This window comes from Gilbertella persicaria (assembly GCF_025201335.1).
Source record: "Gilbertella persicaria strain CBS 190.32 chromosome Unknown B0P05scaffold_86, whole genome shotgun sequence".
In the NCBI taxonomy this organism is placed as follows: Eukaryota; Fungi; Mucoromycota; class Mucoromycetes; order Mucorales; family Choanephoraceae; genus Gilbertella; species Gilbertella persicaria.
In genome coordinates, this window is record NW_026252047.1 from 25,006 (window position 1) to 48,270 (window position 23,265).

General features: G+C 38.0%; 8 protein-coding genes across 8 annotated transcripts; 5 read left to right on the top strand and 3 right to left on the bottom strand.

The window, feature by feature from the left end:
* The first annotated feature begins 2 nt into the window (after positions 1 to 2).
* On the top strand, positions 3 to 1,994 carry B0P05DRAFT_501126 (eukaryotic translation initiation factor 3 subunit D). Its single transcript, XM_051575445.1, has 4 exons — positions 3 to 95; positions 140 to 386; positions 428 to 809; positions 858 to 1,994. The coding sequence occupies exons 2-4, from the start codon at positions 146 to 148 to the stop codon at positions 1,966 to 1,968; spliced, it is 1,734 nt and encodes a 577-aa protein (XP_051429129.1). The 5' UTR covers positions 3 to 95; positions 140 to 145; the 3' UTR covers positions 1,969 to 1,994.
* A 21-nt stretch (positions 1,995 to 2,015) lies between these two features.
* On the top strand, positions 2,016 to 3,763 carry B0P05DRAFT_566244 (EAP30/Vps36 family-domain-containing protein). The gene is made up of 7 exons (XM_051581035.1): positions 2,016 to 2,148; positions 2,210 to 2,345; positions 2,394 to 2,786; positions 2,835 to 2,883; positions 2,927 to 3,140; positions 3,181 to 3,314; positions 3,362 to 3,763. The coding sequence occupies exons 1-7, from the start codon at positions 2,045 to 2,047 to the stop codon at positions 3,676 to 3,678; spliced, it is 1,347 nt and encodes a 448-aa protein (XP_051429130.1). The 5' UTR covers positions 2,016 to 2,044; the 3' UTR covers positions 3,679 to 3,763.
* On the bottom strand, positions 3,630 to 7,877 carry B0P05DRAFT_566249 (uncharacterized protein). The gene is made up of 6 exons (XM_051581036.1): positions 6,466 to 7,877; positions 6,264 to 6,419; positions 4,762 to 6,220; positions 4,533 to 4,719; positions 4,351 to 4,490; positions 3,630 to 4,303 (listed from the first exon to the last, which is right to left on the bottom strand). The coding sequence occupies exons 1-6, from the start codon at positions 7,830 to 7,832 to the stop codon at positions 3,698 to 3,700; spliced, it is 3,915 nt and encodes a 1,304-aa protein (XP_051429131.1). The 5' UTR covers positions 7,833 to 7,877; the 3' UTR covers positions 3,630 to 3,697.
* Positions 7,878 to 11,563: 3,686 nt separating this feature from the next.
* Positions 11,564 to 14,469, bottom strand: B0P05DRAFT_566251 (uncharacterized protein). The gene is made up of 6 exons (XM_051581037.1): positions 14,305 to 14,469; positions 14,159 to 14,260; positions 14,066 to 14,107; positions 13,071 to 14,025; positions 12,167 to 13,024; positions 11,564 to 12,058 (listed from the first exon to the last, which is right to left on the bottom strand). The coding sequence occupies exons 1-6, from the start codon at positions 14,398 to 14,400 to the stop codon at positions 11,928 to 11,930; spliced, it is 2,184 nt and encodes a 727-aa protein (XP_051429132.1). The 5' UTR covers positions 14,401 to 14,469; the 3' UTR covers positions 11,564 to 11,927.
* On the bottom strand, positions 14,410 to 15,276 carry B0P05DRAFT_566255 (uncharacterized protein). Its single transcript, XM_051581038.1, has 4 exons — positions 15,057 to 15,276; positions 14,809 to 15,011; positions 14,554 to 14,750; positions 14,410 to 14,509 (listed from the first exon to the last, which is right to left on the bottom strand). Exons 1-4 carry the CDS (start codon positions 15,161 to 15,163, stop codon positions 14,450 to 14,452), a joined length of 567 nt encoding a protein of 188 aa, XP_051429133.1. The 5' UTR covers positions 15,164 to 15,276; the 3' UTR covers positions 14,410 to 14,449.
* A 3,403-nt stretch (positions 15,277 to 18,679) lies between these two features.
* B0P05DRAFT_481753 (rab-GTPase-TBC domain-containing protein) lies at positions 18,680 to 19,864 on the top strand (the record flags this gene model as incomplete). The annotated part of the gene is made up of 5 exons (XM_051575196.1): positions 18,680 to 18,989; positions 19,036 to 19,082; positions 19,133 to 19,256; positions 19,298 to 19,770; positions 19,829 to 19,864. 5 exons carry the CDS (start codon positions 18,680 to 18,682, stop codon positions 19,862 to 19,864), a joined length of 990 nt encoding a protein of 329 aa, XP_051429134.1.
* Positions 19,590 to 20,323, top strand: B0P05DRAFT_364700 (uncharacterized protein). Its single transcript, XM_051573633.1, has 3 exons — positions 19,590 to 19,770; positions 19,829 to 20,056; positions 20,099 to 20,323. Exons 2-3 carry the CDS (start codon positions 19,955 to 19,957, stop codon positions 20,213 to 20,215), a joined length of 219 nt encoding a protein of 72 aa, XP_051429135.1. The 5' UTR covers positions 19,590 to 19,770; positions 19,829 to 19,954; the 3' UTR covers positions 20,216 to 20,323.
* Positions 20,324 to 21,186: 863 nt separating this feature from the next.
* Positions 21,187 to 22,983, top strand: B0P05DRAFT_566269 (uncharacterized protein). Its single transcript, XM_051581039.1, has 5 exons — positions 21,187 to 21,782; positions 21,838 to 21,950; positions 21,993 to 22,038; positions 22,095 to 22,329; positions 22,380 to 22,983. Exons 1-5 carry the CDS (start codon positions 21,228 to 21,230, stop codon positions 22,718 to 22,720), a joined length of 1,290 nt encoding a protein of 429 aa, XP_051429136.1. The 5' UTR covers positions 21,187 to 21,227; the 3' UTR covers positions 22,721 to 22,983.
* The last annotated feature ends 282 nt before the right edge of the window (positions 22,984 to 23,265 follow it).

The following is a 23,265-nucleotide window of genomic DNA, read 5'->3' on the forward strand; positions in this document are numbered from 1 at the left end:
GAGTCCCGCAGAGGCGTCACACAAGACAAGAAAAAAACTTTTTTCTTGTTTGATCTCATTGCTTTCCCTTTTTTTTTTTGCTACTCTTTTGAAAGGTACACAGGACGTGATGTGAAAGCCATATTAAAAACCGTGTTAGATTATCATGACTGATTCCAGCAAACCTCATTTCTCTCTCCCCACTGTTCATGACAGCGAAAGTGGCTGGGGACCTTCCAGTACCATCACACCTGAACAATTCCGTGAAATTCCTTATGCTCCTTATAGCAAGGCCGATAAACTCGGTCGTGTTGCTGACTGGACCAACCCTGAAGGTCAAAAGCAAGACAACAACCAAACCACAGGGGGCCGTCAAGGAAGAGCTGGTTTCAGCCGTTTCAACAGAGGTAAGATGGATGGGAATAGAGGGGATGATTAACATGATTAGATCAACATCAAGCTTATGGTGCCTCTTTTGCTTCTGCATTTGCTCATTTCCATACAGAAGATGAATCTTCTTTCTCTGTTGTCGATAACCGATCGGCTGGTACCAAGAAGCAAGCCCTGAAGGCTGTCGGCGGCGGTAACGTACGCAACACTCGTACCCAAACTACCAAGCAACCTGGATTCCGTACTGTCGGTCAACGCCCTGCTGCTGGTCGTTACCAACAACAAGCCAATCGACGCAGATATGGGTATAAAGACTACGATAAACCTCAACGTGTTCGTAATGCCTCTATCACTATCGGTACAGATTGGAAAGTGTTGGATGAAATTGAGTTTAGTCGTCTTAGCAAGTTGAACTTTAACATTCCTCAAGTGAACGATGTGTAAGTAAGAGCCCTTTCAGATGATTTTTGCTGATACCATGATTGTAGTGCTACTTTTGGTGCTGTCAACCTCTATAACAAGGCTTACGATCGTGTCAACACCAAGAACGAAAAGATGCTTGCCCATATTGACCGCGTCAAATACGACACCACCACATCTGAAGATCCTGTCATTCAGAAATACATTCAAGAAAACAAGGCTACTGTCTTTGCCACGGATGCTGTCCTTTCCCTCTTGATGTGTGCTACTCGTACTGTCTACCCCTGGGACATTGTTGTCAAGAAGACAGCGGATGGCAAGGTGATTTTGGACAAGCGACCCGGTGGCGTCTTTGACTTTGTTACTGTAAACGAAAACTCCTATGACCCTCCTACTGAATCTGACAGAGACACCATCAACTCATGGTCTTCTCTCTGTAACGAAGCCACCTACATTAACCAAAATTTCTCGCGTCAAGTACTTGATCCTAAGGTGACTGAAAAGTTCGACAGCCCTAACCCTTTTGCCACATCCGACACGGCCTCCGAGCTTGCTTCTTGTGGTTACCGCTACAGAGAATTCAACTTGACCAGCGCTGATGCTTCTGAAGGCGCTGAACAGATCCACATGATTGTCCGTACTGAAGTCGATGCTGCTGTCAAGCAAGGCAACACCACCAACTACGTGACGATCCGTGCCTTGAACGAATTCGATCCTACGGCTCAAGGTGCAGGTGGTGCTTTGCCCTGGAAGAAGAGTTTGGATTCTCAACGTGGTGCTGTGGTGGCTACTGAAATGAGAAACAATGCTGCCAAATTGGCTCGTTGGGCTGTCCAGGCGATTTTGGCCGATGCTGAACAACTCAAGTTAGGTTATGTGGCTCGTTACAGTCCCAAGGACAACACTCGTCATGTCATTCTTGGTACACAAGCCTATAAGCCTCGCGATTTTGCTTCTCAAATGAACTTGAGTTTGACGAACGGTTGGGGTATTGTCAAGGCTGTGGTTGATATGTGTCTTCAGTTGCCTGAAGGTACTTATGTGATGATGAAGGATCCCAACAGACCTATTCTTCGTATCTATGTTGTTCCTTCTGAAGTTGATTTACAGAATGAAGATTATGATGAAGAAGAAGAAGAAGAGGAAGCAGTCGAAGAAGAAGAACAAGATGAAGAATAAATAAAATTTGATAGATTTGTTACTCCACTTGGTTTTTTTTTTTTTCCTTTTATCTTTCTCTTTTTCTTCGTATTGGATGGAATACTTTAAAGAGACAAGTTTATCTTCTTCCCGTAGACCAGAATTATTACCTGATGAGTCTATTTTAATACAACAAGGCCATGTTGGTCTTTATAAAGGGTATATATATATACATATATATATATTCTTTTTATTTCAAATGATCACTGACGATGACTAGAAAAGAAAAACTCAATCATTACCAAGATGGTATTTGTTACTTGACTTCGCATCGCATCATCTATGTAGACAACACACACCCTTTAGAATACTCGGTCGAACTCAGTCTAAGTCTCATCAAAGACATTGAAAACTATGTAAAGTGAGTATTGTTAGACGTGCATCTCACTTACCTTCTGTTTAAGAGTGGATTTTTAAGATCGTCACCTAAAATCATTATTGATGTCAATGAAAGTCAACCTGTAGAAACAAACAACACGACATGGGCTTGTTCCATCTGTTTCTTTTCAAACAAAGCAACAGCAGATACATGCGAACTATGCGGTGTCCGAAACGAACATGTAGACAAGGTCGTGCCTGTTCAGGCCCATGTGGATGATAGTAGTACATGCACTATCTGTACGTTTCAGAATCATCCAAGTATGGTTCAATGTGAAATGTGTGGATCCGATTTACCTAGAGCCATCACCACATATACCCATGGACCAGGACAAGTACGTTTGTCTTTTCGACATGGAGGACAAGCTGCCTTTCTAAATAAACTCAAACAAGCACTCCAAGTCAAACAATGGGAAAAGGTATGTCTTTCTTTGACTTAAACTTATTCTCTTTCTTTCTTCGTTTAGGCTAAAAACACACCTACAACACCTACTGCAGTCCGTGGTGTTGGTATCAGTAAGTTAGGACACGTTTGATCAGGTAGATAACATGGGTTTAGATGCCATTGAAGACAGAATCAAAAAGACAACACTTGAAACCAATGAGACCATGACGGATGCTTTCCAAGATCTAGACAGGCTGATGACAAAAGCAACTGAAATGGTCAAATTAGCAGAATCGATATCGAACAAAGTCAGTAAAGATCAAGATAATGAATTGTCCACACTGCGTACGCATTTACTTGCCTTGGGTATTGCTTCACCCGTGACAAAGTAAGTGTGGCATGGACAGACAAAAGCTAATCTGGTAAAGAGGTTCTGCAGGGTCAATTTATCATCAAGAATTAGCCAAAGAATTGGCTGATTTCCTAAGCAAGTTTTTTGATAGAGATGACATGAAATCCTTAACTGATATCTATTGTCTGTTTAATCGAGCAAGAGGTGTTGGTGAGTGTAACAGGAAGCAATCAGTTGGTGACTAACATTCAATGAAGCCTTGATTTCACCTGAGGATTTATACAAAGCAAGTCAACAATTTGAAGCACTCAAACTACCTTTTCGATTACGCCAATTCTCAAGTGGATTACTAGTGATTCAGTCAATTGATATGGATGATACAAGAGCAGCTTCTCGTATACTCAAACATGTCAAAAACCAAGGCGTATTGACGGCTATTCGACTAGCTGAAATAGAGGATTTAGCATTGGCAGTGGCTACAGAACAATTGATCGTGACTGAGCGTATGGGACTTATTTGCCGTGATGAAGGGCCAACTGGCTTAAGTTATTATGAAAATTTATTTGTGTTATAAATATATATATATATATATATCAGGCATTGGGATCCCATTGTGCATCTTTAGCATGTTGTTCTGCTATATTTTGAAAATAAGCTTGTGCCTGTGCACCATTTTCATGACTAGCCACCATGCCATCAATCGCTAGACTGTTTGGAATACTACGTATCAAGGGACGTTCAAGCGATTGAGCTGAATTGATAGACCGTATCATGGCAGGCGGTTCATGATTGTATTCTGATAAATCATGAGCTGTATTGATCCACCCTTCATCCCCATGCGCCAATATGTCTTCAGCAGTCTCTCCTTCTTGGGTAGGTGGTGGTAATTGAGACTCTTCATTATAACTATCTAAATAACTTGTGATCCAAGGATGGTTCAAAAGCTCTTCAGCTGTAGGACGCTTATTGGGGTCACGCACAAAGCATTTCTTTAGGAAATCAATACCAGGACTTGAGAGTTGAGAAGCATCTGGTAGTGGGGGATGACCTGTCACTACATGGTACATGACAGACCATTCGTTTTCCAGTGTACTCCAAGGACGACGACCTGTAGCCATCTGGACAATACAACAACCGAGTGACCAGATATCCATGGATCCCTTTCGACCTGTATTACTACCTGTAATAACTTCAGGAGCCTAGAATGACTTGGTCAACGTCAACGAAATACCATAGATAGACTTACCATGTACATAGGTGTACCCGCTAAACTGTTGACATTCATATTCACTGTTGTCCTTCCCATGGTCTTCTGTCCCTTGGCCAAGATTTTGGCTGCACCAAAATCTGATAACTTTAATTGACCCTGATAATCAATCAAGATATCTATATTATTTGTTAATGTCATGATGTCATAGAGACACTTACTATCTGGTTTAATATCTCGGTGTACAATATTATTGCCGTGCAAATAAGCAAGACCACTGAGGAGTTGGTAAGCATAGTCTACCACATACAGTTCATCTTCAATACGCCCACCATGATCCAAAAGAGCACCTAGACTACCATTTTCACAGTATTCCATAAATATATACACACGGTCACGGTGTACTTCCTACGTAGAATGAGTCATGTCACTCAAATGCATACTGCTTACCATGCCATAGTATTGTACAATATTTCGGTGATGCAGCATCTCCATGACTTTCATTTCTTCCTTGATAGATTTATGCAAAGCGGAAAGTGAACTTGAATCTGGGAATCGAATTTCTTTGACAGCCATGACAGTCGAAGTATCCAAATTGATCGCCAAATAGACTGAACCAAACGTACCTGCACCAATAAATCGACCTTGTTGCCACTTGAATGAGATATTGGAAGACGAAGGAGCAAGGAAGACAAGCGACTGATCTTCTGGTTTTTGGTCATCGAGAATTTTACCAATAATCTTGCGCTCTTGTTCATCTTCAGTCCGTTTGGATTCCAGTTCAGTGATTTTGCGCATCCAGGCATCACGGATATAGATCACGCCTCCTCCACCTGTGATAGCAGTGTCATTGGCAGCACCAAATGTGGAACTGGTCGTGATATTGTCTTTGTCTGAACCCTTGCTTGTCATGTACGAATTTCGCTTGGCTGTGAGACCACGACGACGTTGTTGGTCTTCTTTCAGTTGGAGTTCATAGGTATAGCGTGTGCCCAAGACATCAAAGTGAGAAATCAGCAGAGCAACACAACGCGCTACTTTACTCTGAAGGGTAGCAAACTCATTCTCTGTCAGGGCCAAAATATTCACACCGCGTGTCATCATATGTACAAATTCCAATGCGGCTACAGCCCAACGAAACGTCTTTCGATCAGAAGGTATACAGTCATCCGTGATAAAACAGATCCAGTCAATTGCGAGTCGGACAAGCTTCAGATCGAGTTGTAGCCGAACAGCCAGTTCCAGAAACTTGCTGGCCCGAATACCGAAATCACTAGCAAAACTAAAGCATTCCTCTACAAGTTCTTGGCACCCTAGTCCTAGTGTTTGGTCACGGATCATACTCACACTTGAAATGGTGGAGTCAGCCAGCTTAAAGACAGTCATTTTGATCTTGTAGAGTTCCTTATTGATACGAGGAATATGGGCACGGTGTTCTTGAATGATTTCGATGCCTGAATGTTGTACGGCAGACCAAAAGGCTGATTTGGCTGAATTGAGTTTTTGAGCATCACCTGTCGTGAGACGTACTCGCCTTGTCTTGATACCGAGATGAATAAATGATGTTGGTACCTGAACCACTTCGCCTGTCCACATAATATTTTGCCATGGTGAAAATATCAAGATATAATCATCGTATTCTCCATTCTGTATCGTGAGTTCACTGGGTGTTAAAGGTGTGGAAGGTTGTGGTGCTTTACTGTTGGCAAAACAAGATCGAATCAGTGTTTGGATCATTTCTTCTCTTCCATAAAGAGAAGGAGAAGCAATGATATATACTCTGTCTTCTTCAAATGAACCTGTATAGACCAAAAAATGGCCTGTTTCGACAAGACATGTCACGAATTTGTCCATATGATCACTCTCAAGCACATATTCAGCCGAGTTTTCAAACTGGCTCATGAAAAATCTATCTGAGTGAGTCCTAAATCAAGAGATCAATGGGGCCTTACCTGGCAAACTGCAATAGCTTTCTTGCACGCATTCGCATGGTATGTAGTAATTTGGTGTATTTGACTTCGATGCCTCCATCGACTGATTCAGGCGGTACTTTTAAGCTGGAAATATAATCATGCATGACATCTGCCAAAAGACGGTTGGTTAAAGAACTAAATGGGAGTAAGTAAACACGTATTCATCCTAGACTTAACTTGCCAAAATTGCTCTGCACATTCCCAATCAGCCTTATCCACAACTTGACATACTGTGCCCTGTAGAAATGCCCATTCTTTTTCCATCACTTCTTTTTCTCTGAGGTTATTTTCCTTTTCTAGCTTTAATTTCCATGTAATCAACTTGAAGTAGAAACGCACAGATTCCATCAACACATTGTCATAGTTGCGATCAAATGGCTCTTCATTATCGTCAAGTTTCCAGCCAGGTGCTGAGTTAGCGAGTTCCTCGTATTGACATTTGACTCGGCAAGCAAGCGATAGCAAACTACGGTAATCTTCCATCATGGCATCTACCATTTGCTTCGGTGGTTCTTGCATACGATTCTTGTATTCTAAACGAAGCTTTAAGGCTTCTTCTACTAAAGAAATAGGAAAATAAGCCAATTGTCTAAGTTGAGAGATAAAAGAAGGCAAATTCATTTCTTTAAACTGATTTGCATTGTAAATCATGGTTTCTTTTGACTTGAGTAAAAGCAGATTCAATGCAGATAATGTACGCTTATCGAATGTATCTTGAAGGGCTGATTCTTTCAAGAGTCGTTCAACAAACGAGATATCATTCCGTTTATCGTCTTGTATCTCTTGTGGTTTTTTGCGAGCAATCTGAAGATCTTCCGAACCAGTCCAGTTTCTGAGGATTTTGTATTGCATGCTTAGACTGCGAGTGATAGTACACCATGAATTCAATGCATCGAGTTTGGTCTGGAATTCAACTGAGCCGTATTTTGGATGAGCAAGGATCAATGCTGCACGCGTTGTATACAGTGATTCGATGCGATCGACATTCTTCAACACTTCGGCTACTCTTCTTAGAGCTGAATCTGCTTCGTTCTGATCGATCTTGAAGTCCATCACCATTTGTAGCACACCTTCGATTTCTTTGCGGTTCTCTTCCAATGATTTCTGTTCCTGTAAAATGGTTCTTCCACGCAACAACGCACGAAGCGATAACCAAATTTCTTGTGTTGGTTTCTCTTGCGTAAACTTGTCTGAGCTCGACAATCGTTTCTTTTCAGACTTGATGACTTCACCCAAAAGAACAGATTGAAGCATTTGTTGCCATTCCAGTCGTTCATGACTTATTTCGGGTGCTACGGCTGATACGGCTTGGTTACGAGCATAGAGTTGATTGAAGGCTGATTCATCATCTTCATCGCTGTTGGATTGGTCCTCGTCATCGCTATAGTCATCTTCATCTAAATAAGGGTTGTGAGAGAGTGGTGTAGTAAAATGAGTAAAAGGCCAAGGTGTAGTGTTGTATCCATTAGGAAATGGAGCTGCAGATTCTTGTGTTTCATCCATATCGTTATCGTGCTGCGTCCAACGCACTCTTCTGACATTGGCCATATTTGTTGTATGAGAAAAAGAAAGGGAGAGAGGGAGGAAAAAAAAGAGGCGCTTTTTTTTTGCCTTTTTCGCACACTTTTATTTCCTTTTCAAGTGCATCTTTAACTTTGTTTGATTTAAACGAAAAAGAGAAGCATTCTTCTTTTGAATGACTTGAGAAACGACTCAAATAAGAAAAGAAGTTGTGCTGGATAAAAAAAAAAAGACAATGCATTCACTGTACCCATTGATAGTTTGAATAAATAAGGCAATACGATAATCATTAAATTTGAATAATAGAGATAAATGAAAGAGCAAAAATATAATGTTAAATAAGCAGAGCACAAACAATATTTACATTAGGCTATAAGGAAAAAGGGAGATACATTAGTAACAGACATGAACCAGTCTATGTAAAACATTGACTCGGATATGAATAATTTTGTCAATTGCATAATTACATTCATACGACTACATGCTTAATCGACCAATACCAGTCTGTGATTGATGCAAAAGGCTGTCACACTCATTATCGATCTTGCTGCATCAAGGAAACATCATGACTATGATCCTCTTTAGGTCTCAAGAGCTGAAATCAAGCGTTGATTGAGTAATGCACTCCGCAACAATAGGCGTAGAAAATTTATAGAATTTAACTTTTCATGAGAGTAAAACTACAAAAAGACGAGGAGATTAGAAGTAGTAAATACCCTTCCTTAAGTTTGACATGTCGTTCTTTCTGAGCTATAGTATACCCCCCGAAGCAGTGCAAACCAACTTCAAATACCAAGATTTAGGGTTAGAGACTATCCAAGATTTGTTGTAGACCACTAGATGACTATTTACAAGGCATTTTTATTGAGGAATACAATGCAATAGACACAAAACATAGCTGATACATACCATGGCTCATGATTTTGTTCTGCTGCTCAATCGACTTGTTTAGAAGTGTAGACTTGAACTGACCTTTTTTTTTTTTTTCATGCCTGAATTGCTGCTTGTCAATGTGATATCGCACTTGTAAATGCTGCATATAAGCATTGTTGCTATCTTTAAAAACCGATTCAAAGAACTGCAGTATAGGTATACTATTCAAAAGCATATCGCAATCCAGGGAGAAAAAAAAGGGGGCGGAGCGGGGCGGGGAGGGGGCAGCAGCAAATGATCAGGGTTGGACTGTTGTAACAGCGAGAAAAAAAAGCAGTATGTACTTTACTTGTCAATTGATGGATGTAGCTTGGAGCAGAAGTATCAAGTGAATTTCAATGACGACACAATCAGAGGTATTGGCAACATGCAGGTATTTTACTTGCAAATAGTGACGAAGACAGGGTAGAAACAAATATTGCTACAACAAAGGTACTTCTTGACTACAAAACTAGCAAATAAAAAATAAAAATAAAAAAAAGCCCAAAAGACACACAGTAATAAGAATCAATGCTCTGAATCAAGTGTATAAATATACTTCGATAGTCAAAGGTTTTCGCAGGAGAATATGCGATTGATTTGATTGAACTATAGTGCCTTTCAAACTGAATGTATCTTTATTATATCAAAAGTAAATATTACAATTAGAGCTGTGAGTTTATGGTAGTTTGTACTATATTCAGTACATGTGCTAAAGCTCTTCTTTCATGCATCATGCATCATAAAGTCAAAGTGATTGTCCTCCTCCTCCTCTCCTTCCTTCAACACTTTGGTATCTTTCATAGCTAAAACATTCCCTTTCTTTGTTTAGGACGGATCAAGTGCCTTTTTGATATAGTATTTTATGTAGATGAAGCTGTTCGGTAGTTTATTACTTGCTTATGCAATAGAGATTTCAGGCAAACTAATGATCCAACAGTGAAAAAGATAGCAGTCCACGCATAACTTCTTTTTTTCTAGATATATGAAGGTAGTATAAAGCCTGTTTACGCACGCATAAATGCTTTAGATACCTACAGGTCATGTCTACTAACATACACGGTACTTTTGGGGTTGATTTGCACTAAAAAAAAAAGCGACTAGTAAAAAATGGTCAAAAATCTCTTAAAACCAAAGGGTACTACTCATCAAGAATGCCAAGTTGACAACTCATTGAGCTTCTTTTTGACGCTACAAGACAAAAAATAAAACTATAGACCAGCTCAAATACTCAGAATGTGCGTCAGAGGACGTAGTTTTTGGTGAATGTGTTTGCTTGCCAATTCTCTTACGAAAATGATAAGATATGAGCAAAAAGCCGTGCAAGTGTTTTTGCACATTCTCTCAAGGTTCCAGTAACAGAGCTACCGTGATCTTTACATCAATAGACTCAGAAAACAAAGATCAACAACTTTTGTCATTGTGTCGAGGCGAAATAACTGCGTCTTTATGCAATTCTAAGCAAAAGCTCGATTTCAGATGCGGCAGGAGTTCCCCTCCCTTTTCAATCTCCCCAAACAGCCATCAAGTATGTCATATTTTCATTTGCCCCATATGTACATTACAAGGTGCCTATATTTCTACTCTTCCGTGTTCTTTGGTACTCTAGATAGCATAATGTGTCTTTCATAAGTTCATTGCTAGCAGTTTCATATGTCATCTAGAGCAAAAATGCTCAAAGCACTGCTTAAATGCATCATTCTTTGATGGCCCATTCCTCGACAACTACATTATCAAAACAGTCCGCTTTTTTATTTAGAACATGGTCTTTTGAGCCCAGTAATCGAATGGTACCATTGGTTTGGTGGTTTTGTGAAAATCATTTTTTGACGGATGGGGATCCACAGAAGTTCATATTTATAATAGTCCTTTTGAGCGCACGACCTAATTTGGCTTTTAATCGCTCGGACTCGGTCATTTCATAAGAAGGACTAATTAAACTGAAAAAACCTTTAGAGGAGCAAGGATAAAAAAGGCTTGTGAAAGGAGAGTGTTGGGTTAATGTTTTTTGTGGGCATAGGTTTGTAACCATAGCAATATTTGTTTCTACCCTGTCTTCGTCACTATTTGCAAGTAAAATACCTGCATGTTGCCAATACCTCTGATTGTGTCGTCATTGAAATTCACTTGATACTTCTGCTCCAAGCTACATCCATCAATTGACAAGTAAAGTACATACTGCTTTTTTTTCTCGCTGTTACAACAGTCCAACCCTGATCATTTGCTGCTGCCCCCTCCCCGCCCCGCTCCGCCCCCTTTTTTTTCTCCCTGGATTGCGATATGCTTTTGAATAGTATACCTATACTGCAGTTCTTTGAATCGGTTTTTAAAGATAGCAACAATGCTTATATGCAGCATTTACAAGTGCGATATCACATTGACAAGCAGCAATTCAGGCATGAAAAAAAAAAAAAAGGTCAGTTCAAGTCTACACTTCTAAACAAGTCGATTGAGCAGCAGAACAAAATCATGAGCCATGGTATGTATCAGCTATGTTTTGTGTCTATTGCATTGTATTCCTCAATAAAAATGCCTTGTAAATAGTCATCTAGTGGTCTACAACAAATCTTGGATAGTCTCTAACCCTAAATCTTGGTATTTGAAGTTGGTTTGCACTGCTTCGGGGGGTATACTATAGCTCAGAAAGAACGACATGTCAAACTTGTAGCTTTATAGCGTATCTGATACTTTAACTACAAGAAATCAAAGAACTGTAGTTTAGATGCAATCTCGCTTACGTATTTTTTTTATGTGTTTTTTAATATGCTGCCTAAAGTGAAAAATCCTATTTGTTTGGGTGCCTTTGGTTGCATAAATCAAAACGAATCAAGATGATTAGTGTCATATTCATGAAGAATCACTAGACAATGAATGATTGTCATTCTCATTGCCTTCTTTATTAAACATTGATGAATTCATAAGCGAACCTTCAATCCATGACACAATGTGCGTATCATTGTCATAGCTTTCAGAGGATTCTTCGCTAATCTGACTATTGACTGGATACAGACGATGACTTTCTTCCTCTTCTTCTTCTTCTTCTTCTTCCTCCTCTGCTTGGTGTATTTTGTCTCTATTCAATATGCCTGAACCAATGTCTAACAGTATGTCTTCGTCTAATGAAGGTGGTTCTAGGCTGATGTTCAAATCTGATAGGCGTCTTACATCTCCTCCTGGTGGAAGCCTGTTTGAAAGATGATCTTGTTCAAACTATGTAACAAAGTATAAGCTATCATCACCACAAAAAGCTATTTTTTTTTTCACCTTGAGTATTTCGCTTTCCATTCTCTCTTTCATGTCATGGAATCCATATAAGCACTCGTGAATGAACTCTGCAAGATCTTGATACACCAGTCAGTTATCACACACACACACACACACACACACACACACACACACACACACACACACACACACACACACACACACATACATCATGCTATACTTACTAAGAGGATCTGTATCTGAGATATCACCTTCTCTGTCTGTAGTAAACTGGGACGCTTCATAACCTTCTTCTTCTTCTTTTTCTTCTTCTTCTTCTTCTTCTTCTTCTTCTTCAGCAATGCCTTGCCATCCATCACCCAAGTCTATCTTTTCATGAGGATGTTGTTGTTGCTGTTTTTGCTCTAAAAGTGCTTCAATACCACTTTCAATGCCTATGATTCTATCCAGTGCTTCTTCTACATCATCATCAATAGTATCAATAAACCCTGTCACTGGTCCTGGAGTAATACGGACATCGTAATAGACATAGATCTGATCCTCAAAATCTACATAGAACAAACACGGCACATTAACATAGTTTTCAACAGAATAAAGACCAGCAGTAAATGCACAAACGCGTCCTTCAAATGCAAACTTGACCAATTGATACTTGATCTTTTCTTCTTCTTTTTTGCTCCAGTCAATCAGATAAGTCACTCCATTCCAGGCACAGGCAACAAACAAATCACAACCTGGCTCATCTTCTAACTCACTGCCGTTTTCACTCCATGCTTCACTTTCATAGTCACTATCTTCTTCTTCCTCTTCTTCTGAGGTATGCTCTTCTACGTGCTTACTGTTGCGTCTAGAACCTGTAAATGAAGATGACCTAGAATTGAGGGATCCTTTGTGTGGTGTTGTAGAAAAGCGTAAATGAGAATTACTGCTCATAGGTGTTTGTATTCCACTAGGCTTAGTATAATTAACTTGCTGTGGTAATGAAGAAACGTCCAAAGTCGCCAAACTAAACAGTTTATGGGTGACATACAAGTCTTTTTGAGAGATAGTCTCTGTCTTGAGATCATAAATAGAGAATTTGCCTAGAAGGCCATTCAGTATCTATCATCAACACAGCAAGGTACTCACCATCCATACTAAGCATTCCGACTTCGCTACTGGAATACGTATCTCCTAACAAGTGTCTTTTGCCCATCACAATCTCTGTAGCTACTGCACCACTCTCTACTGCTTCCTCGTCGTTATGGTGTGCAACATGCGCAGGCCAGTTTCTGACTACATAATTCGATCTCTTAAAGTTCAATTCTCTACCATCATCATTTATAGAAGGATCCTCTATGATTTCCTGGCCTTCTTGCTTTGACACAATGTATTCGTCTTGGATGGAAGAAGGCGGAGGAGAGATCTGTTGGGCTAATGTGCGGCTCTTTTGTGGTGTAAAGTCCCTATTGTACCGTTTGCCGTCCTTATCGATCATAGTAAACGTATTACCTGGTTGTGCTACTAGCAGCAAGGGCTCATTGAGATGATGAGGATGTGTAGTGGCGCACAAACTACTGATTTGACCATCAAATATCCACATGTTTTTATCCAGTAAACTGTCTTCCTTGGTCTTCTTTGTCTGCAGATTGACTGAAGATGCAGAAGGAGACAAAGAAGATGGTGTCTTGACTCCTTTGTATATGTGTCCTGTCGTGGTACCTGAAGGCAGCAGTTGAAATGCATGCAATATGCGATCTGTTCTGGCTAAAATCAACTCGTTCAGTCCATCATTGTCTATGTCTGCAATCAGTATTTTGTTCACATTGACTGGTACTTTGAGTGTCAAGTTTGGCTTTCCAAGATCATGGATAGGTGAGCTTGATTTAGCGTCTTGTTGAGACCGAGGATCTTCTGTGTGCATAGACACATTGCCGGTTGTCATCATCCGCCGAAACGCTTGTACACTGGCTGTGTCGGATGAACGTCGTCCTCCTCGCAAATAATCATCTACAGAGATATGCTGGTCTGTATTGACCTTCTGTTTTGTTGGTATATCAAAGATATGAGCATGTCCTTCTGCATTGATTACTACAACAGAATTCTAACACTCTTTAGTCTACAGCAAACGCCGTGTTGTCTACCTTGCCGTTGTTTCTCACATTGCCTATAGCTATGCATGTGATCTACAGACAACATTTTTTAGCCCATAGCTCAACTCAGTAAAACTCACTTACAGTGCCTAGTCCTCGACAGACATAGGAAGGAAAGCCGTCTTCACACTGTCCTTTGAACATGGCTAGATCGCCATTGAGATTGCCAATCACAAACTCGTTTTCCTATAGACGTGTTGGTCTTTGTCTTTATCAGACTATGCATTTACATTATCATCATCAATGTCGCCCACAACAAGAGCATGAGGATTCATATTGCCTGAAAACGACCATTTGAGTCTCTTGACAAGAGAGATGGTTCTCATTATATGTACAGAAAAAAAAAAGAAACGTTTATTCAACAATGTGACTCAATTACCAGTGCAAGAAATGAGTGGGACATTCATAGCCACTAGGGTTCTTTTCCAAGTATTTCTGTACACTGTCAGTTATCTTATTGATACTGTCCTATGTCTTACCTGGTGGTAGTCCTCGGCATCGTAAAAGATACCAGCAGGCACTAGCTCAGTAACAATCTTCTTACCCTTGAAATGCTTTTCTTGAACCTCAACTGTCACTTGTTCAGCCACTGTCTTTTGTTCAGGCGAATGATAGAAAATGGCTGATCTGTATTGAGTGCCTTTATCAGGGCCTTGAGCATTGATTTGTGTGGGATCTATAATGCACAATAAGCTTATTATTTTTTTTTCTTGTTGACACAATCAGGACATTACCATGCATTCTGTAAAAGAATTCGACAAGAGAAGCATATGAGACCTTATTAGGATCGAAATCAATCTGGACTGCTTCTGCATGGTTGGTTTTCCCCGAGCAGACTTGGCGATAGCTAGGATTCTCTAAATCGCCACCTATGTAGCCTACTTTACATTTGATATCGAGTTGTTTGAAATGCTTATTGTAGATGTGTTCAACACCCCTTAATTATGTTAATCACTGCGCATCATTAGAATAATATAGTTACCAGAAACAGCCAGCTGCAAAAGTTGCTTTTTCAGTAGTCATGGTAGAAAAAGACCGAGAATTTAAATGGTGAGTTACAAGAAGAGTACGAGAGAGAAAAGAAGACATTCTGATAAAAAAAAAAGAGATTGTTTTTTGCTTAGTCAAGAGAATAAATCGCGTCATTGGGGTCTCACAATCGAAGATGATCGGATGTTCAATTAGAGGTTAGAATTATGCAAGTTTAGGCATCCACTTAAAGGGAAAATTGCCCACCAAAGAGGTTTTTTTGGAACAATCCCGTCTTCGAATTTCTTTGGCCTACAACCACTGTCGAAGATGTTATTCAAGCACTGGTTACGCTAAACTCCACTAGAATAGATTACTCAGAAAAAAAATTTAACCCTTGTTGACATTATCATTACAGCCGTATCACAAGCTTGGAAAGCACACTGGAGATTTGTCATGGACAACGTAGCTTTTGATGCCTACACCACTCTACAACAATCACGTACTGCTTTGCAACTGCTTGCAGATGAAAAGCAAGCACACACAAGACTGTAATTCTTCTCGTATTTTTTTCCCACTAATAACAGTGGCATATCTTTTATTTTATTCTACTTTGTTTGCTTTCAGCATCATTGTATAATTCAGTATGAATTGCGCCCGCTCTTGAGTGCCATTAGGGTAACTTTACGCGGAGCAATAATAAAATCTTTAAAAAAAAAAAAAAAAAAAAAAAAAAAAAAAAACTTAAAGGGAAAGACTGTGTACTAAGCAGACAAACGTTATAATGTAGCAAGAACCCATATTGTTCAGGGATATTATTGTACTTCTAAATACTCTATTACTTGATATAACTTGCTTTTGCTACACCAAATGATGTCTTCTGAAGAACTGCAAAGTTAAGGAGGGCTGATACTTATCAAGCATTAGACTCTTGTGTGTATCGAGTTCGAACTCAGCTATTTTTCTTTAATTCGGATTTGACGATTTAAATGAAATCTTTGAATTTTTCGAACACAAAACCGTCTAAGAGTGTGCAAAAACAAAAAGCTATTAAAAAGTTGTGATAACAAGAGTTGCAGATATTGACAAGGCTCATCGAATGGTGTAGAGAAAACGGTATTGTTACGGTCCGGATATTGTAAAATTTTTGAAAACCACCTATTTCAGTTTTTGAATCCTAGCGTCCATTTTTTATAAGGCTTTTGCAAATCCAACACTTTCAGCATATTTTACAACCTCAGACAAGCCTTTCGTACTAGAATATACTGTACTTCCAATGGCTCTATCGCTCACAAATTGCAATTTTGTGAAAACCGAAAAAATTGTCGAGGTATGGTAAGCACTTTTTTACAAAAACATGACATTTTCAAAATTCGTCATGTTTTTGCATAAAAATACTCTAGAATGCGTAATTTAATAGGGGAACTCAAAAGAAGTAAATCTGAGGCAATTTTGAGGTCGTTTTGCGGCTAAAACTGAATTCATTTTACGGACTATTTATGCAGTAAAATGCTATTTCTGGCAATTCATTCAGACCTGGACCTTTATATATTGTTATTGTTACTCTAGAAAAATGTATAGGGACAGAAAAAAATTTCAGACTCCTCTTCCTTTGTCATTTTTCTACACCTTATACATTTCCTTACTTATTTGACAAAATGAGTTGTATACCCAATCAACTATAAAGGATCAAGGAAAGGAAGGTATTGACGCCTAAAATGCATCCAATAAAGCAAGAAAAAGGAGATAGCCTTCACTTGCATAACACAGGAATATTGAAATAATAATGCGCTGAAAAAAGCTCAAGCTTGATTCGTACTTTACCAAAAATTTGATTTTACTAATAAGCATAAAATTACCGTCATTGCGAGAAACAAATTAAAGCATGATAATAACAAACTTGTAATCATGCAAGAGACAAGGACTTGGAATAAAAAAGAGAAAGCCCGAAGGGGGAAAGTACATAAGATTTGGTTTCTTCTCCTTATCATTGTTTTTGCATAAATGTTGCACGCATTACCTATTATATCATAATACACGGACTTATGAATGGTTGTGAGTATTTCGCATGAATTAAGGTATAATAAATTTTCAGGGATTGCCTATCATTACTGGCTTCATTCTTGGCCTCATTACGAGCAATAAAGCGACATTCGATTCGCTTTTAAATCCATCAAGGTTGTGCCATAAATTTGCTGTTTCGGCTTTTTAAAAAATTCAATCGAGAGGAAGAATTTGACGGAAGAGGTAGGATAAAATATAGGAATAAGTATCGGAAGTGTTTTTAATATGAAGATAAATGTTGAGTAGAGGCTATTTGGTGATATAACATTAATAAAGGATGCGTCTTACATATAAATATTATCTTGTTATTGGGATGGTGTTTCTACCAAAGAGAATAATGTCCCTTAAGGCGATCAAATTGCGTACTGTTCCTTTCAATAAAAATTCACGTGTAATAAAGATAATGCTTCTTTCAAAGAAGGTAATATTCTTGTCTACTACTAATTAAGTTAATGTTTCTTCCTAAGAGAATAATGCTCTTAATTAGATTTAGAAGAAGGAAAAGGGTTATTGTTAAAGGACAAAATAAGAAAATTAGGTAATGTTGCCCAAAAAATAAAGATAAGGTAAGTGATGATTTAGGTGGGCTATTTATAAGAAATTAGCAGTATTGTACTACGTGAGAAATTAATCTTTGCAAAACTTACACTGCTTATATTCTTCTTAACTATGTAAGAGTATTTTGACACTTTGTTGACGCGGATTTGCCAGTAAAGTCAACTCACTGTCCAGTAGTAAACTTCAAGAAAGTGATTTAATTTGAAATTACCAAAAAGAGCAAATTGGGTGCAAGGGGTTTTTGGAAAGCGCCAATTGGCACTGGAGACACTATAATTAAACAAATTGATTAAACACAATTTAATCTCCAATCTCCTTTTGATCTATAATTACAATGTCAAGAAACTCTTTGTTTATGTAAGGAATAAATAAAAAAGAAGAAGCAAGATTGTATTGATTGTTGGGGCATAAAGATACACACAGATAAAGAAAAAAGAATAACAAACAAAAAAGGACACTAGTAATCGCCATTTCAATCCACTCCCTAATCAAAAGCATGTAAAATAATCAACCCGAATTTTAGATGGTGAACTAATGTCTCCTTTTGTTTGTCCCTCTCTCATTCTCCTTCGCTGTCCCTTCGTATGGCTATATATAAATATAGCTTATGAGTGCCAAAAAAAATTATGCATTTTTTTCTCTTTCTTTCTCTTTTGTAAATAACTCTATCTTTACCCTCGTTTCACTATGACCATTCAACATACCCAACAAGGATTATTCCAATACCTTTCTACATCAGCAAATAAAATGTTTGGAAAAAAGACTACGTTCGTTCCACCTTACCAAGATGCATATATTGACAATCCTTATGACACACCTATTTTAAACAAATCCACATCAGATATTACATTAAGCAGCAGCTATAGCGAGAAGAGCATACTATCGATGGATGAGGATGAAGAGGACGACCGGTTTGTTCTCACTCCCTCTAGTTCATCAAGTATTTTGTCAGCATACCAAAACACTCGTATTCAAGATCAAGGGGCAAACAATGGTTTTCTCGACTGTGGAACCATGCTGTGTAGTCCAATCGACAAAGAAGATCAGCCTTGGCGTTTGGATCTCCATGCTAACTCGGCTTTTAATTACAGTAATCAACAGAATGACTACTTCTTTATCGATCGAGATGCAAAGGCAGATGAGTCTTTACTTGATATAGGCAGAGATTCATATGGGTTTAAGAGACCTACGCAATGGATCAAAATGCGTCATTTGCGTCAATTTGATCACTATCATCAGCCTATTTTATCAAAACAACAACAAGCATGGCAAGCTATGCTCTCTCGATGCAATGGAGAACTGCCTTCTGCTAGTTATTCTACTCGTAAGTGATCCTTCTTCAGGAAATGAGAAACTAATCATTTCGTTAGTGAAATCCATTATCCGAAAAGGCGTTCCTAGTAACCTTCGAGGAAGAGTAAGTGTAAATGAGTTTTATTATGTTCTTATAAATAATTCATTTTTTAGGTCTGGATGCATTACAGTGGCGCATCAAAGAAAATGGAAGCAAATCCTGATGTATACAGTTCTCTTGTAAAGACAGCAATCAAGATGGGTGAATACAATGAACATGCTGAAGTAATACAAAGAGGTAACAAGTCACCCTTTGATTTGTAGCTAATTTTAAAATAGACCTTCATCGTACGTTTCCCGACAATTCGAATTTTGAATGCGCCTACTTTGTTGATCCGGAAGGCGCTACTGTTATGGAACCCGAAACAAACTCCAAGCTCCAATCACTGAGGCGTATTTTGTTGGCGTTTAGTATTTATTCTCCCCAAATTGGCTATTGTCAATCGCTTAATTACTTGGTTGGGCTCTTCTTGCTATTTGTGAATACAGAAGAAGAGGCGTTCTGGCTGTTGGTAACTACAGTCAATGATTACATGCCCGAAAAAATGTATGATCCAACCATGGAAGGTGTTAACATTGATCAGTCGGTATTGATGATGATGATTTATGAAAAAATACCAAGTATTTGGGATAAGATTTCAAATGAAGGCAAGTGCTTTTGGGAAAATAATCAGCAAGAAGAACTGCCCCATATGACACTTGTTACAAGTCATTGGTTTTTGACCATGTTTATTAATATTCTGCCTATTGAGGTAAGGCGTCCCCTGAATTTTTTAAAATACGAGTCTAATTTGTACTTTTCTTTTGTAGACTGTACTTCGCATTTGGGATTGCTTCTTTTTGTAAGTGTAAATACTATGACTGATATAAATAAACCTAAACTATCATAGTGAGGGACACACTGTGTTATTTCAAGCTGCTTTAACCATTATTCAAATGAATCAAGAAAGAATTTCAATGATCAAAGATCCAATTGAAATTTTTCAAATCCTTCAAAATATGCCTAAAAGACTTATTGATTGCCACAGTTTCATGGATGTAAGTATCACTTAGTTACTATGCGAAACTAACTCATCCTAGCATGTCTTTTCACCTTCCAATTTATTTTCAACCATCAACCCATCTGATATTTCAATCAAAAGAGAATATTTTAATGATAGGCTCAGGCAGCACTGTCAATCAAAGAAGAGATTCTAGTAAATAATGTAAATAAATATATTCATGCATATCATAGCATCATTAGTTGTTTCAAAATCTACTGTCTTGATGCACATTGTCATGTACTGGGAACATTGTTGTTATGTAAGTATGTTTCCAACACGATGTAGTTGTTTGCGTGGTAACGTAAGCTAAATAAAGAATAAATGAAACCACTAAATGAACATACGAGAAACAATCTGATATAGGCAACTGTCAAAAAACATCTTTTTTAGTAGTTGATATAAACTTAATCCTAAACTTAACTAGATTCAATGATCTCATCAAAGTGTGTGTATGACCTACTTTGGCAGGTTGTTTATTTACACAGACATTTTTTTCCATGCATATTGTTATTGGAACACAAGAGCGGTCTTGATTTACCTGCTTAAAATGGATATCCTTAACCTGTGGCTTATTGCTCAAGTGGTTTAGAGTCAAGTTTAATGTGATCTTTACGTAAATAACTTCTTTTTTTTTTGAATTACAATGATAGACTTCATACAACATCATTTCCCATATTTTAGTGCTGGCATAATGGAATTGGAATGATGAAGCAAGATTAATAAGCACATTTCTTTGGCATTCCCTCCTTTTTTTTTGGCTATTATTATAAATTAAACACTTTCAACACTTCTTTTGTCATCTTGATGTTTGAAACTACGACTTTCGGATCTTTAAAAATAAAAAAGAAGAAGAGAACATGTTACATTAGAATTTTGTGTTAATAAAACATATGTTCTCTATAAAAGATCTACGCACAAGCAAAATCACGATTTCAAGTTCCATACTGGAGTCTAGAAATTATTAAACAAAAAATAACTGCCACGGATATAAATTAGGAACCAAAGCAGGCTACTTTTAGTAGAGAATAAAACTTTTTAACTTTTGGTCTTGTGTGTATGACAAAAAAAAGTAATAAAAATAAGAAAAAAAATCTTGCTATTTTTCTCCTTCTCTCACTTTTTTTTGTTTCATTGTTATCATTTTATTAAACACATCAACCTATTATATGTCAGTTAAAGAAGTTACTTTTCCAAAAGCTTTGAATATTGTAAGACCATCAACACCTTCACTACGACACCAGGATTCTTCACAATTAAGTTCAACTATATCCTCACCTTCCACTATATCTACGATTTCAACCTATTCCGCCTTTAATAACCATACCCGAGTACAACCTACGATTGTAAGCCCATCAAATCACACATATATTCAAAATAACTGGGCCAACTTCAAGTCAGCCAACCCAGTAGCCAATACTGTGGGTGTCAATCCTCATCGATTTTTACAGAGACCTCGAAGTAACTCCAATCTCTCACGATCTACATTCTTTTCATCTTTATCTGCATCAAGTCAAAATGAAGATGAGGATGAGGATGACCTCGACAGTATTGATGGTTTAACTGACGACGATGATGAAGAAGAAGAAGAAGATGTCCTAACAAAAGTTGTTGCTAAAGTAAAGCATGGCACAATTATGAACGGTAAAGGAGAATTTGTCAACAAAGGACCTATTGCAGAAGAACAAAATTCTTGGCTTGAAGAGGCAAGGACGAACCGTAAAGTAAAGTACAAGATATTTTACTTGTTTGTTTATTTGTTTACCTTGTTGTACATAGATTGCCGATCTTGAAATAGAGAAAGCATCTCTTTTGTTTCTAAATAGTACTTTGGAAGCCAAGTTGCGACAACAATCGTCACAGATTGCCGAATTGCAAAAGCGATTACAAATGTATGTTACTTGAAGATGAAAATGTATACTTAATTCAAATAGGAATGAATTACCCCTGACACCCGTATCAGACAAGCACTCTGAAGAGGTAACGTAAAAGAAAAGAAAAGAAAAGCGAGTATACTAAAACTTGTTTTTTGATAGTTTCCTCCATATGATGATGATGCCAGTACACTTGTCTCAAATCAAGCTATGTCAGAACAAGAAGAGATGGAAAACGACCTCGCCTTTCAACGTATAAGGTCGATGCTTGAAGGCCTTATTACTCAAGCAGAAACAGCATTAACCCAGAAAACAAAACAATCAGGAAAGGTGCTACAACAACAAGAAGATTATTACTTGCCAATAAAAGATGAAGAAAAAAAACATCATGTTGAAGGTGAGTTATTCTATTGGATATACATTGTACTCATGTTTATTATCTAGAAGCATTGCATAAACTGACAGTGAGATCTGCCACATCTTCTCTTGAGAACCGTAGATCTAAGACACCAACAATCAACACAAGAAGAACAATGACACCAACTAGTCGGCGTGTATCTACATCGGACACTTCTTCTACTATCTCCACTTCATCTGCAAGAAGTTCTTCAGGGGTTCAAATGTCTAGAACCTTATCACGACAATCATCTCCACCTGTCATGATGAGATCTAACTCACCTAGACCTTTTAGTCCACCACCTTCTACTCAACCACAAAGAAAATCTTTGACACCCAAACAATCTCAATTAAGAAAACAAAATGCTGAAAAGCCAAAATGGAACTTTTAAGACTTCTTTATATTCTGTATCTATGGTTATTTTATGATTTCACTATGCAAAACAAAAAAAAAACGTCCTTTCACTTTCTTTAATGTATATATACACACATATAGGACATATTTTATTTATTATGTATACCATATACCCCCTCACATTCTATGACTTGAACAATCACACTCATTCTATTCATTCATTCACACATATATATATCTCTTTTTTTTTGTAGCAGCCTTATTGTATATTATAAAATAAACTTACCTTGGTGTCAACTAGATTCATCTTGTTTGGTCGCTGTTTAAACGGATTTTTTTTCTTATGTGTTGTACCTCCTAATAATTAACCAAGAATGTCAATTAGTAGGTATTTACGGAACTCCTTTTCCTCTTTTCCTTTTTCTTCCTATGTTTTTGAGTCATATCGGCTAGATCCGTTCTTTTCTTTTTTGTGTTTAGAGTACGCATTGGATTTGGGTTTCTGGCAGTATTCCTGTTCTGATAATTTCGACTTGTTCTTATTCATATGATTCAGCTTTTTCTCTTTCTATATCACTTTTG